This window comes from Haliotis rubra, unplaced genomic scaffold (genome assembly GCF_003918875.1).
Source record: "Haliotis rubra isolate DU_JTF1 unplaced genomic scaffold, ASM391887v1 Scf10, whole genome shotgun sequence".
NCBI lineage: Eukaryota > Metazoa > Mollusca > Gastropoda > Lepetellida > Haliotidae > Haliotis > Haliotis rubra.
In genome coordinates this window covers 2816889-2831985 of record NW_025764892.1, presented here as the reverse complement: position 1 = coordinate 2831985, position 15097 = coordinate 2816889, and the positions used below count along the sequence as shown (strand labels likewise).

The window sequence follows — 15097 nt, the reverse complement described above, 5'->3', positions numbered from 1 at the left end:
ATGCTCGCTCTTCTTCTTCACATAGAATCATCCAAGCCGTCATTTTGGTTTCCCTACGTTTCCGTACGATGATCACGATTGAGCAACTTAGTTTTTGGACCGTAACTTTATGATTGATTTGGTTAAGATCGGTTAGTGGAATGGTATGGTGGTATCATATTATATTTTGGCATAAAGGATATTTCCTTTGACATAAATCAATCTTAAAATGAATATAGCATTTACCTGACAACTAGTGCCCGAGTATTTGTCAGGACAATCACACAACTCGATACCAAGGGCAATGTCCCCTGATGAAGTAGATGTGGCTGGTTCAGCCACCTGCAAACTAATTGGACCCAATCTGGAATACAAAATCAGATTTAAAATATAACCTGGAGAAAAAATTATCACTGCATTGTATGTTACTAACACAGATACACATCATTTAACAACAATTTGACAAAACTAATAGGAATTCAAAAGTATCAAACATTAATTTGTCATATAAAAATAAAACCGAATAAAAATATTATATCTCATAAACTTATGGATTGTCTGCCAAGAATTTATCTTAACAGGTGGAATATGAAAAGGGGAGTAGAATATATTTGTTAAATGTCAGAAAAAATGTGTACAAGTGAGCGAGTCTGGATTTTACGCCACTTTTAGCAATATTCCAGCAATATTCCAGCAATATCACGGCAGGGGACACCAGAAATGGGCTGCACACATGGTACCCATGTGGGGAGAAAGCCATGACGAGCGAACGTTTTAACCACTAGCTAGGTTACCCGACAGTCCCCAAATGTGTACAAAATGTTGAATATTTACTTTATATACCATAGCAAGTATTCTCTTGAGCAAATAAGAGTTGGAATGAACAGATTAAGTTAAGTTTAAAATTCAGTAGTTATTTTTGTTGCCTTTGTAGTTGTATTATTTTGAGATCAACTGTAAACAAAACAGGAGGGTAAATATAAAATAACTTTAATCACTATCAGTTGTGTCAGAAAACGTCAGCTCCAATAATTCCCACTGAATACCAAAATACCAATGTCCCAGTTAAAATCATCAAACATTCTTGCTAAGAATTAGTTTTTAGTGCTGAACTCTAGTGTTGGGAATTGGTTGAAATCTCACTATTGATGATTGCTTCATTACCAACGAACAATCATCGAAAATAATTGGTTAGTGTCATTTTTCAGATTTTCCTATCCAGGTTGTTATTGCAGAAAAGTATAACATGATGCAACTTGCTACTTTAAAGTGATGACTAATATATCATGAACATAAACTTCCTGGAGACTTCAAGAAATCTTCAGTCATGACTTTTCAGTTAGTGAAGTGAGATTTCTAAGAATTAAACAGGTTTTCAGGCCCTGACAACTTCTATGATATGTTCCATCGTCAAGTGTTTCAAACACTAAAACAGCAGTTCCAAAATCGTTTGTGTTCGATTATGAGAAAATGTCATCGATTGCTAGGTCGTTTGGTCACTTCGACCAATTTTAGATTATTTCAACTAATCGGAACACCACTACTGAACTCACTCAGCATATGTTGCGTATCCATCACTGGTTGCCTGGACAAAGATGGCCTCCACGTTCTGGAGCACCACCATCAGCAGACGACGAGACACCGGCGCCGTCTGGCCTGGGATACGCCAGTAGTTCTGCAAGTAGACACACACACTTCATTAGCTTAATTACCTAAATCTGACAGACACATAGTGCAGTTGACAATGAGTAGATCAGACTGAGTATGGTTACTACCACATTTTACAGCAATGCGCCAAGGTCATGACCTTGCTATTAGAAACCATGAACTGACTTCACTTGCAGCTGGATTATGGAGAAATCAAAAGAGGGACTGTAAGCCAGGGAAACACCTCAACCATTATGTTACATCCTTTTAAAAAACCCAAAAATGATCGTGTGCTCTAATGTGTAATCGTGTTGTCAAAGTTACTCAAAGACCTGCAGGAATGAGTGAGTATGGTTTTACGCCGCTTTTAGCAATATTTCAGCAACATCACAGCCGGGGACACCAGAAATGGGCTTAAAACACTGTCCCAATGTGGGGAATCGAACCCGGGTCTTCGGTGTGGTGAGTGAACACTTTAACCACTAGGCTACCTCCACCCCCACACCATCCACCCAACACCCTACAGGAATAAAGAAGCCATTAGATCATCTCAGTCATTTTGAATGTTTTTCTTTTCGCCCAAGACTTTATTTTCTACTATATCATCACATCCTGACAGTATGAATTTACTGTTATATGTATCATGGACTTTCCTGGACAAGGAAATGTTATGTAAATACAAAAATCAGAGGATGATTTGGTAATATTTTCATCAACTGAAAATTACAGAAAACAAGAAGACAAAGTCATCAATATCCCCTCGCAATGGCAAAATACTCTTCATGATTATGTCTACGAGTTATGATTATGTCAAATATTTAGGTGTGTATATAGAAAAGTGGAAGGAGAGTATTGAAAGGTTTTAAAGTTCTGCTCCGGAAAAGAGCACTACCACCAATTTCAGTTTTAGTCAAACTTGTTGCCATGGAAATGACAAAAATATTTTATTCAGAATTCCAAAACTACCAAAAGGCACCAGTACACCACCAGATCTATCTATGTGCCAAGTTTGGTGAAGAAATAGTGAATGGTTTTAGAGTTCAAACTTGTTGCTATGGAAACGTCAAAAATATTTTATTCGGAATTCCAAAACTACCAAAAGGCACCAGTACACCACCAGATCTATCTATGTGACAAGTTTGAATGGTTTTAGAGTTCTGCTCCGGAAAAGAGCACTACCACTAATTTCAGTCTAAGTCGAATTTGTTGCCATGGAAACGCCAAAAATATTTTATTCAGAATTCCAAAACTACCAAAAGGCACTACTACACCACCAGATCTATCTATGTGCCAAGTTTGGTGAAGAAATATAGAACGGTTTTAGAGTTCTGCTCTGGAAAAGACAAATGTGCACGGACGGTGAAGTCCATTTTAATACCCTACCAAAAGGCACCAGTGCAAAAGTTTGCGTTGGGGGGAAAATTAAATCCTTGCCTCGTGTAATCTTGCTATGAATGTGTCCGGGTGTTGAGGTTCAAGGATGATCGTGCTGTTGTAGGTTAATATGAAACCATTGCCAATAAGGACAACAAGGGGAGATAACTGGCTGCTGTGATGAGATCCAAAACTTCCTCCAAAGAGAGTAGTGTCCGATTCAAAATAGTGGACAAAGTCAAGGCGGCCATTGTAGGACAGGATCTGGTGGAAACGAAAACAACTGAATGAGAGGTAATTGAGTCAATAAAATGTTGCCTATATTTGCCTTAAATAACTTAATTGCAGCTTTCAACAATGGTTAATTATTATACAACAAACAAATCAAATCATGTAGAATCAAAAAGTCTTAGTTGTTCTTTGTTGTTAATGTTTTATACAAGTAGGTAATACAGTGTTCAGTCATACATATTCATAATACACCATGCTTGATGATAGAACCAAAACGTCAGTTGCATTTAACATGCTTGTAAAAATGAATAGAATATTTAATAGAACATATCTACTCAAGGAATTTTCATGACAGGAATTAAACCATACAACCTCAATCATGTTTAAGCACTACCATGAATTTGGCATTATAACAGGTTTGCAAAATCTGTCAGATTTATGCTTCATAACATTTATGCTAAAAATATAAGATATAAACAATGAGAGAGTGAGTGAGTGAGTATAGTTTTATGCCGCTTTTAGCAATATTCCAGCAATATCACAGTGGGGACTGCAGAAATGGGCTTCACACATTGTACCCATGTGGGGAATCAAACCTGGGTCTTCGGTTTGATGAGCGGACGCTTTAACCACTGGGCTACACCACCACCAACACAATGAGATCATGATTCCCCAGTTCATATCAGGTCATTAAATAGTGTCTAAACATCCACACATCCTATAGGTACGAAGTAAGGATGACACTTCACCATTGGCAGATGAGTCACTTACCTTATCTCCCAGCATGGTGGCCGGGAGGGACCAATAAAGGGCCTTGTCCGTCATCGTGGTCGGCACAGCAACCATGTCCACATCAGAGGGGATGACATGGAAGCCGTACCTGTTCTGGATGACGTTAGGGCCCAGCTGGGAGATGGTCCGTCTCATAGTGGGTGCTGAGATCTGGACAATGGAAACATGTCCAGTTATATTGAAAGATAACAATCAGCCGGATGATTGTTTCAGGATGAATTTGGTAAATCTTGAATCAGAATACATTCAATATGATGTATTTCTCAAAACAAGTTAAGGCCATACGATTTTTTCAAATTACAACATTTGATTTGTCAAGGCATTTTGAAAATATACTGAGAGAAACAAATAAAGGAACAGGAAAATTCAAGCTTTCCTTCAATGTTTTCCAGTTTTCATCACCAGCTTTGAATGGCGCTGTGTGAGGAAATCTGAGAATAAATAAAGGAACATTGCCATGAAGTGGTGTTCCCTTATTTGTTTCCCTCAGTATATATTCATGTATTGTCTGTCATCATTTTGCAATTTTGCTGTTTATGTATGTATGATACCAGGACTAACTCCAGCCCTACAACTTACAGTGAACCAAACATAGGGAGCCTGAGAGCAGGAACGGGTTTTCATAAAACAGTAGCAGCTTGTGCAGCCACTGGGATTGTATGTGTCAAGGCTGAATGTATTCCTCCTGCATTTCGAACACTTCGGTCCTTCAACATTTTTCTATGGAACAAAAAAATGCTGAAATAATCATCTGAAAAATATATAAAAATTCTTTTCCTCCAGAAAACTTGAACCGTGCATGTCTGTCCCATTTTAAGGAAAGAACATATTTTCTCAGTGATGTCATTATATCGTACTGAATAATGGTCTTGACTTGGTACTATCTTACATAATACATTATCAAGATTGACTTTTTTACCAAAATTACAAGATTCAGTATTGTTTTGGTATAAAAGGAATGAGACCATTTTGAAACATACCTCCCAAAATATATATAAATATATATATATGATTTTAAAAGGTTCAGAAAATTGGTTAACTATAAAACTATCTACACAATGATCATGCAGCTAAAATAATATTGTCATAATTGATATGATATTGACAGGTGATTGCAAAAGTTCTAAACATTTATCAACTTTGGAAAGATCATATGAAGTAAGTGAGTGAGTGTTGTTTCTAGCCAGTCACCAATATTGCACCCATAGTATCCTATGTACAACCAAACCCCAGGGCCCCATTCCATGAAGTTGTCTTAGTGCTAAGACAATCCTAAGCCTATGTTAAAGTTTAGGAGTTACCATTACCTTAGCGCTAAGATTGCTTCAGGGATCAGGGCCAAGCATGAAAGTGGTCCAGGGTGCTGTTGTACAAAACAACCTTAGCGCTAACACTACCTTAAGTCTATGTTAAGGTATGGAAGTTATGGTCATCTTAACGCTAAGGGCATGCAACAAGGAGGTAGTTAACACAATACCAGCCAAGTCACACATTTCCAGCAATTGATCACTCACGTCAAATTATATCACACAAGAACTTTGGATTTCTTTACCCTTGATTCCACATGGTGGTTTTTGGAAGTTTTAGAACTATATACATAATCACCCATCAAACCATCACATCCATGCATAAAACTAGCTGATGAGTGTCGGCTAAGGACATGTATTCTCATGCAATAGGCAACAATCATGTGGGCTTGATTGAAATTGACATGCTTTACAATCCACTGTAATGAAAAAACACATTAATAGTATACATATATACAAAGTACACTGAATGAAGTTCAGGAGAAAATGCATAAATATTTGAAATTAGCACAAAAATGAAAATTAGTGGACATGGATGTTATAGCATTAGTCATAGCTTGGGAAAACTGTTTAGTAGATTAGAATTATAGCTTGAAAACAATAGCGATATATCACAAACATATTTTCAGCTTCTAAACAAATATAACAAAATAGTTCTTTTCTGTATAAACTGTTTAGTAAAAATGGACTCTAAATTTATGGAGTACAAAAAGAAAAATAATGGCATGCACCATTTGTAAACCCAGGTGAAGCTAGATTAATAAAAAAATGCTTAGTCAGCTGAAAATAGTTTGCGATAAGCTACAAACCTTGCAGGTGCACATTCCTCTCCGATCGCAATGACAACTGCCATCACTACGACATTTGTCCGCTAGCGTGCCGTTAGTATTACACATGCATTCTTCACAGGCAGGAAAGTCATAATAACCAAACAGACAATTATTGCAACTGTAGCCCCTATAGTCCGGCAAACATGTGCACGAACCATCGTCGGGGTCACACTGAAGCGACACAGAGCCATCCTCGCTACAGTTGCAACGCTGAAACACAAGACAGCGCACATGGAAACACATGGATGATGGACACGTGGACAATGGATGGATGACAGGAGATGACACACTGTGACAACTGGACATACATGACCTGTTAGATCCCAAGAGGAGATTTGGAAGCATGGTTTGATGATCAGCCCAAATGACCAATGTAACCTTAACTGGACAATTGGACAAGTGAAAATGGGTAGACAATCAGCGATGAATGATCACCTGGCTCTAATACGGACAACTGGGTATTGATAGACAATTAATCAGGGAGAATAATTGAGATCTAAAATGGACAATTGGACTGAAAAATGATAGTCATGAAAACCAGTGAGACTTAAAGAGGACAACTGGTCATGGATAAACAACTGGATATGGACTGACTACTGGATAAAGTTTATCAAAGCAACCAAGTTTAACACATGCAATCAGATGGTAGGAAAATCAGGTGGGGATGCCATATGGGAAAAATGCTACATGGATGAACATGGGTACCTTACTTCCAGATGATCCTTGAAATATGGACAACTATGGAGCCTGGCTTTCTTAAAGACCTTCAGGGACAAGGATGGTCAATGGTGCCTTGATTCCTAAAGGAGCTTCAGGAACATGCATGGCCATGTTGCCTTGCTTCCTAAAGGACCTTCAGGTACATGGATGGCAATGGTGCCTGGCCTCCTACAGGGCACACAGGAACATATATGGTCATAGTGCCTGGCTTCCTAAATGACCTTCAGGTACATGGATGGCAATGGTGCCTGGCCTCCTACAGGGCACACAGGAACATATATGGTCATGGATTCAGGACGTGGACTGGTGCCTGGGAATATGGATTGACACTGATGCCGTGCTTCCTAAATCACCTTCAGGAACATGCATGGCCATGGTGCCTGGCTTCCTACAGGGCACACAGGAACATATATGGTCATAGTGCCTGGCTTCCTAAAGGACCTTCAGGAACGTGGATGGCCATGGTGCCTGGCTTCCTACAGGGCACACAGGAACATATATGGTCATAGTGCCTGGCTTCCTAAAGGACCTTCAGGAGACGTGGATGGCCATGGGGAACATATATGGTCATAGTGCCTGGCTTCCTAAAGGACCTTCAGGAACGTGGATGGCCATGGTGCCTGGCTTCCTACAGGGCGCACAGGAATATGGATTGACACTGATGCCTTGCTTCCTAAATCACCTTCAGGAACATGGATGGACATGGGTGCCTGGCTTTCTAAAGGACCTTCAGGAACAAGGATGGACATGGTGTTTGGCATCCAGATGGACCCTAGGTAACATTGAGGGGCAATGGGACAAGGAAGGTTAATGGGGCATAACATAGGGTAGATGCTTCACACTGGGTCAGCAAGATGAGTCATAACAGAGACTAAGAAAAGCAAACTGTTTGATGCCGGGTTGGACAATTGGACAGGGTAAACCAACGGTGGCCAAGATAGAGAAGATGCTGGACCCTGAGTTGGACAGCTGGACAGGGATGACAACTGGTGCCCAAGAAAGACAAGTTGATGGACACTGGGTTGGACTGTTGGTCATGAATGACCGATGGCATACAGTAGTCATTTCAACAGACTGATAGATCTATTCAGGTTGACTTTAAACAATGACTGTAAAATAACCTCATTGTTTTCAACATGTGTTGACACTGTGTGCAAGTGTGACCACAACTAAATACATATGCTAGGTGTGTGCATGTGTACAAAACATGTATGAAAGCATTTGCACAAAGTAAATAAATAAAATAATATACCAAAACATTACCTGCATTAAAGGCAGAAATAGAGAAGAGAATTTATCTAAATTCAAAGATTTTTTGAAAGGATGATTCTAACAATGTATATTCTTATAAAAGTCAAACAATGAAATGTAAATAAATTTGGACAAATTCACTTTTCATGCAAAATGCTTATGGTCTGCATTGGGGTAACTACTGTGGAGGTATACAGATTACAGTTTGCTGTGTGGATATGAGGTGAACTGTAGGCAAAGTGCTCTATGGAATAACATGTGTATTTCAAATGTGCAAAAAAATGCAAATTTCACTAAAGTGACAAACAAAGATGACAGAGCAAACAAACATAAACACAGTGTTGATGGAAACAAGGACCAAGTTTACACCAGGGACACGGACTGACGGTCCACACAGGTTAGTAACACCAAACCTCAAAGACCAACTGAATGCCACATTTACATTTTACATGCTCCAACATCATACATTTTTCCATAACTACCCATGCATGCATCCATCCCCAAATGAAATGCTAAATGGAATGTTTGCATATCTAGCAATTATTAATTTCTCAAATTTAAAACATGAAGTTGATATCTAATTATCTGTTCAACTGGAAATTATGAGAATGTAATCACAATACTATATTATACATGACTTTCAGTTTTAGCTGAATAATCTAAATTTAAGAAGAAATCGTTCATATTTATTGCTACAGACAAATATCAGCAGATAAATTATAAAATACGAAAAAAATATTAAAAGCCAAGCATAACCAAAAACCATTTATCTAAGAACAAAGAAGCAAAGTGTCAATTTCTGTAATCACACAGATTCTGCTGAAGCAAACAATGCTAAGATTTAAAAAAATGTTTAAAAACAATTAGAATCAATTTAACAGAAGTGAAAAGCTGTTAATATATCCCAGAACTGTCCTGGATAATTAAGATTATCATTTAAAGTATATTTCTGAAGTAAGTTTATCCTGAAAATTGTCAATAAAATGTCTGTACATAGACCTCTCCTGGACAATTATGTTCAGGATTTAAAGTGTCTTTCTGGTGTAAGTTTATCCTGAGTACTGCCGATACACATGTCTGTCCGAGGCCTACCTTGCAGCCTGTCACATTGTTGTAGCCCCAGCAGTTGTCGAGGCAGTCCTCACAGCGAGGTCCTGTTGTGTTGGGGGGGACACACACATTTTCCTGTCCTTGAGTCACATATGTGACCAGGAAGATCACATGGTTCACATCCTACAACATCAAACAATCTGGATGTCATCCCATAAATATATGTGCTTCGTGTTTAATCCAGTGAGTGAGTATCGTTTCACGATTACTTGAAAGACCTATATGGTATCATGCATTATCCCCTATTTCCATACTTCAGGTTAATGTATTATACATACTAGTAAAGAACAATTGAGTTTTTCTATCACATGGCTTTATTTATTTTCTTTTGGCAAGACAGATTAACTAGTCACATGTAACATTCTGTGTACTTAACATCTTTAGTATAGAAGAGTATATAATGGACTAAAGAACATGTCACGCATCTCACCCTAGATCATCTGTTTTAATTTTTCTTTAAAAATTAATAAAACTTTTGATGTTATTTTAATATGAATTAAAAGCATTTTAACCAAGTTTAAAAGACTCAATCATAAATGACATTATGACAAAATGACAGTTCAATAGGTACTTTTCATCATACCATTCAATTTCTACAAAACGAACCCAAATTATTATGGGTATTTAAATGGCCTCCATGTTTTGGATCGGCTCACACTTACTCTTGCAGCCATCGTAGTTGAAGCCGTAATATCCTGGTAGACACTGATCGCAGAACTTGCCGCCAACATTGGCACGACACTGGCATTGACCATCAATCGTATCACACTGGTGACTCCTGGCCCCGGTACGATCACAGTCACAGGGGAGACAACCCATGGCAGATTGTATGCCCCAATATCCATCCTGTGGATATACATGTTTATTCATTCAGTAATACACGACATCTGAACACTTTCACAATGCTCTCTATCAAACAATGTGTCTTGTGTCGATATGTCTGAGATATGGAAGATATTAATCATCATGATACTGTTGATAGATGTGAGAAATGAGATGTTATCATTATACCAAAAAGACAACTTCAAGTCAGTGAGCATTAACACATGATGCCGTTAGTCGCCTATTTTGACAAGCATGGGTTGCTGAAGACCAATCGTAACCCAGATGTTCATGCATCAGCAGTTTATAGAAGTGAAGCCAGAAATATGTGAAATATATGACAATATGGGATCATATATAATAATAAATATCAAAGAAATCAGAATCCCCACCACCCCACTCGCTCTCGCTCAGGAAATACCTAAATTTAGGCACTTGTGTCGTAAACATAGCATGACATGGGCACTCATATAATATCCTCTATGTAATACACAGTGAGAATTGTGGCTCACCAGACACTGTTCACACTTGCGGCCTACGACATTGGGATGACACTCGCACTGGCCACTGTGCTGGTCACAGCGGATACTTCCGTTGGTGCCGGGACCAAAACATCCACAGTCTGCAAAAGCAGGAGAGATGCAATGTAATCAGTTCATTATGACTAAATTCATACAGTCAGCTCTCGTTAATCTGACAGTCATTAATCCAACAATCACGTTAATCCAACAAAAAATTACGGAACCATTTAAAACAGTGATAATTACTCTCGTTAATCCGACATTCTCACATTCAGACTCCGACACAGCAATCTAGCAACTGATTATTGTAAATACATTGTAAAAACATTTGTTAATCCGGATGATCCGACCGTATACAAACAATCACACGAGAGTGGTAATTAGCGTGTGCCTTACTGGCTGCTTGACACCGACGTCGGTGAACATCACACTTGTTAATTAGGAACACAGGATAATTAATTGAGATGATTTAATGAAGAAATAACCGTAGAGCGAGCTGTATAAACTGTTTACAACTGACATGAGTTTTCATCACAAGATGTCTGTCACGAATGGCTTAGTGGTTGAGTGTCTCTACGACTGATTCCAATGCTTCAAGCAATCTGAGGCCAAAACATCGTTGAACACATTGCAAACATTTCTGACACACCACTTAGACGTTTTTGATGTTAATGACCATCAAAGACTTTTTCAAGTTATAAATTATAAATGTTATGATAAATGCCTGATTGTTCACTCTAGACGTAAACTAGAAACTGTAACATATTCAACATCTGGGTCATAATGGCTGCTGATATGCGCTAAAAACAAACATGAATTTTGTGCCGATGTGGTTATGAAATAGACATGAAACTGATTGATATACTACAACTATGAGCCAAAATAATTTTCTTCTTCCTAAAAATACCGTGCAACAAGGTAATGTTTATGGCAGACAGTTTCTTATTTTTTTCAACAGCCTCAGGCTATTTAAATAATAGTAGTCACTGTGATAGTTAATTCATTTTGGGGTTACAATTGCAGCCACATAAGAGAATATAAAATGCTCAATCCCTTAAGGAGAGATGTCCTGAATGGACACTTCACATGCTAATGGTAACATCTTTGTTGCCTGGGGATAAGAGATTAAAAATCAATGTGGGCATGCATGCATGCACACACACATGCACGCACTTTGACCACTGGCTTACCCAGTATCCTGAACCTGACAAAGATAACTCACCTGAGCAGCGTCCACCTCGGAAGCCGTACATGCCCTCCTTGCACCGGTCACAGCTCAGGCCACCAATGCCTGGCTTGCATGGACACTGACCAGTGATAGGGCTACATCGGAGGTCAGTAGACCCGATACGACTACAGCGACACTGCGTGCAGCCATTAGTGATATCTCCATACCCAGGCTGAGGAGAGAATTAAGAATTATTTTACAAACTTTGACAGCAATTATAGACACAAAGGAATCAAATCAATATGGAACATACATATGACAGGGGCACATAGCCAGTGAGTGAGTGCGTTTAGTTTTACGCCGCACTCAGCAATATTACAGATATATGGCGGCGGTCTGTAAGAAATCAAGTCTGGACCAAACAATCCAGTGATCAATAGCATGAGCATTGTTTAGCATAACTGGGATACGATGACATGTGTCAACCAAGTCTGACCACCCGATCCCATTAGTCTTCTCTTATGACAAGCATGGGTTACTGAATATCAATTCTAACCCGGATCTTCATGGGTCAGAGGCAAAATAGATCCCCTGCAAATAATAGGATTTCTGTGGAGAACAAAAGATCTGCTTGACAATTCTTTTTTTGCTTTAATAGAAAAATGTTTATAACTCATTCCTCTGCTATACAACTCAAATGTCATCATACTATTTTTTAGAATCATATTTTAATTTTTTTTTATTTTTGCATGTGTCTGATTAATGTAACTGATTTCCTTTCAAGTTCATTACTCAAGGATTTATGAACATTTACCTGGCAGGTGTTACACTGACGACCTGTGTAACGCGGCTTGCAGGAACATTGGCCATTCCTCTCATCACATTCACTGGAGTATGATCCATCCTCATGGCAGTTACATACTGAAATCATCATCATCATCATCATCATCATCATCATCATCATCATCATCACATTTGACATATGTTCTATTTTCTTATCAACATGGGGTTGAGAGTGATCAGATTTAGAGAAGAAACTCCAGCAACCAATGGCATGAACATTCATATCCGTTGCTACCTATTAACAGACAGGCTGATTCATATAATGATTCAATCATCTTTTGTTGTTGCATCCTCAATCTCCAACAAAGCCAATATATTATGTGAGTTGTCAAATAAGGCAAACCAGTAATGTCCCACATCATTCTTAGCCCAATAATCCCCACAGGTGCTGAGAGTTGGTCTTCCTGGTTGATCGGATCCTGACATGGTAAGGGATGCAACTCTGCAAAGCAGGTTACAGCTTGGGCCACCTAACATCACTATGTGACAACAACTAGGAAAGTGTCACCTCGAGGAGACTGTTTTCATTTTGTGACAATCCTCTTTGTGTCATATACTGAGAATATGAAGCTGAGGTACAGCAGAAGCTGTCTAAACTGGCACTTGTCGGGACTGAAGAAATAATCCGGTTTAAACAGCGTGCTGGATTGTCGAGTTGACATGGTTACCTACGTCTAGAACTGACTTGTTTTGTCACTCTCATATACATTGTTGTATCCAAGGTTCTCTCAACTACTTCAAACACTGACAATAAGAGACAATGACTTCAGCTCATATTCACTTATCTAACATCCCTCATGAGTCACAATTTTCACTAATTACAAGTATACCCATACTGAACTAAGATTAAATCATCTTTGTTGGCAACCATGAAGTTTCAACGCAGGATTAATTGGTGACAATACACATCCGTCTGACTCCTTGCCACACGCTGGATTAGACAGCGCTCATTACTGTATAAACACATATTCGGTCAGCTCATTTCATGCGAGATCTGGAATTGATGGCTGCCGGAATGCAGAGCTTTTAGATGATGATAAATGTACTAGCCACCGACAGGACTGAGATTATATGCCAGGTGTTGACAACTTGCCAGATTGGACAGCTGCTGGTTTTGACAGCTTCCACTGTACAACATGATCCCACAAGTACTAACCTCTGCAGTTGCCTTGTACGGCAGAGCCATAGAAGCCTGTCATGCACTTCTCACAGTACACGCCCTGAGTGTGGTTGCTGCATCTCATGCACTGACCGGTCACAGGGTCACATGACGTAGGGTCACCCATGTCGATGTTGCCACTGCAGTAGCAGGGACGGCATGAACCACCCTCTACTTGTGGGTTGCCGTAAAAGCCTGCAGCACATCTAAAAACAAATAACTCAACATTAAATAAGTCAATATGTCCATCCAAAAATGATTCATTAAATGTTATACAACACTCCAGACATGTACTAGTCTACTTTACATTTCATGATACTGAGACTTTACATCAACACAACAACTTATCAAAATTTAATCATGTATTTATCTTTAATCAACTTGAAATTCTGCTGCACATGCTTCAGTTCCATACCAGATTCGAATACTGCTTGTATGACAACATATCTAATGATCAGTCGCAGAAAATATTGAGTAGAATGTTAATGGCAGCCTTTAAGTAGTGATATCTTTGCCATACACAGCCAAATGAGTTGAATATCCTGGCCTGGTCCTGCCAAAATATACTTATACAACACTGCATTAAAGATTTAATAAAATAGATGAAACAGATTTAGATATTCACACAGGAAATATAGGAAAGTTTCATAATGGGACTAGCAGGCATGTATGGATGTAAAAAACGTGCGCATCATATACATGCATATGGTATGCAGATTTTCAAAGAATTATATTTGTAAGTACCTGTCACAATGCTTTCCTGCCTGACCCTCAGGGCAAGACAAGCACCTGTAGTCATCCCTGTTGTTTGGTGAGGGGTCATATTCACACAGGTCTGGGATGCCATCTCTCCACTGATGAGGGCATGCACATGGTTTGCAGTCGTCAGGGGATCCACGTCTGGGGTTGCCATAGTAACCAGGTAAACACTGATCACACCTCGCTCCCATGGTATTGTGTTGACAGTCCTGTAAACAAATTAAATATTGTGGAATCAGAAAGATATTCGGTTAGTTTTACTTGGTTTTTATTTTCAGATTTTATAAGTATGCATTAGAAATGGAAGTTGGGTAGTGAGTTTGGCCAGACACCACTTTGAACAGTTTCTCAGTAAATCCTGATGTTTGCATCGTGATCCTTGGATGTATTACTAATCTGGTGAGCATGGTTATAGTGCTATCAAATCAAGACACATTATCATGGCTGTTTTCCGATTCAAATCAACATAAGTAGGCATGCCTAAGGGAAGTAACTCTGCACAGAGAATTGTAGTGCTTCAGTCCACCCGTGCTGTTTATTACTGGGAAAATATGTTGTATCACAACAGAAGATAGTGACTTTAT

General features: G+C 38.9%; 1 protein-coding gene across 1 annotated transcript in view; it reads right to left on the bottom strand.

The window, feature by feature from the left end:
• LOC124266055 (laminin subunit alpha-2-like) overlaps positions 1-15097 on the bottom strand; it is a 145055-nt gene that overhangs the window by 43234 nt on the left and 86724 nt on the right. Inside the window, 14 exon segments of the mRNA XM_046700874.1 lie at positions 226-343; positions 1533-1654; positions 3061-3264; positions 4003-4173; positions 4603-4743; positions 6140-6370; positions 9224-9301; positions 9303-9364; positions 9904-10087; positions 10576-10685; positions 11807-11984; positions 12567-12673; positions 13752-13960; positions 14499-14722. Of these exon segments, the coding sequence (XP_046556830.1) occupies positions 226-343; positions 1533-1654; positions 3061-3264; positions 4003-4173; positions 4603-4743; positions 6140-6370; positions 9224-9301; positions 9303-9364; positions 9904-10087; positions 10576-10685; positions 11807-11984; positions 12567-12673; positions 13752-13960; positions 14499-14722 (2139 nt within the window).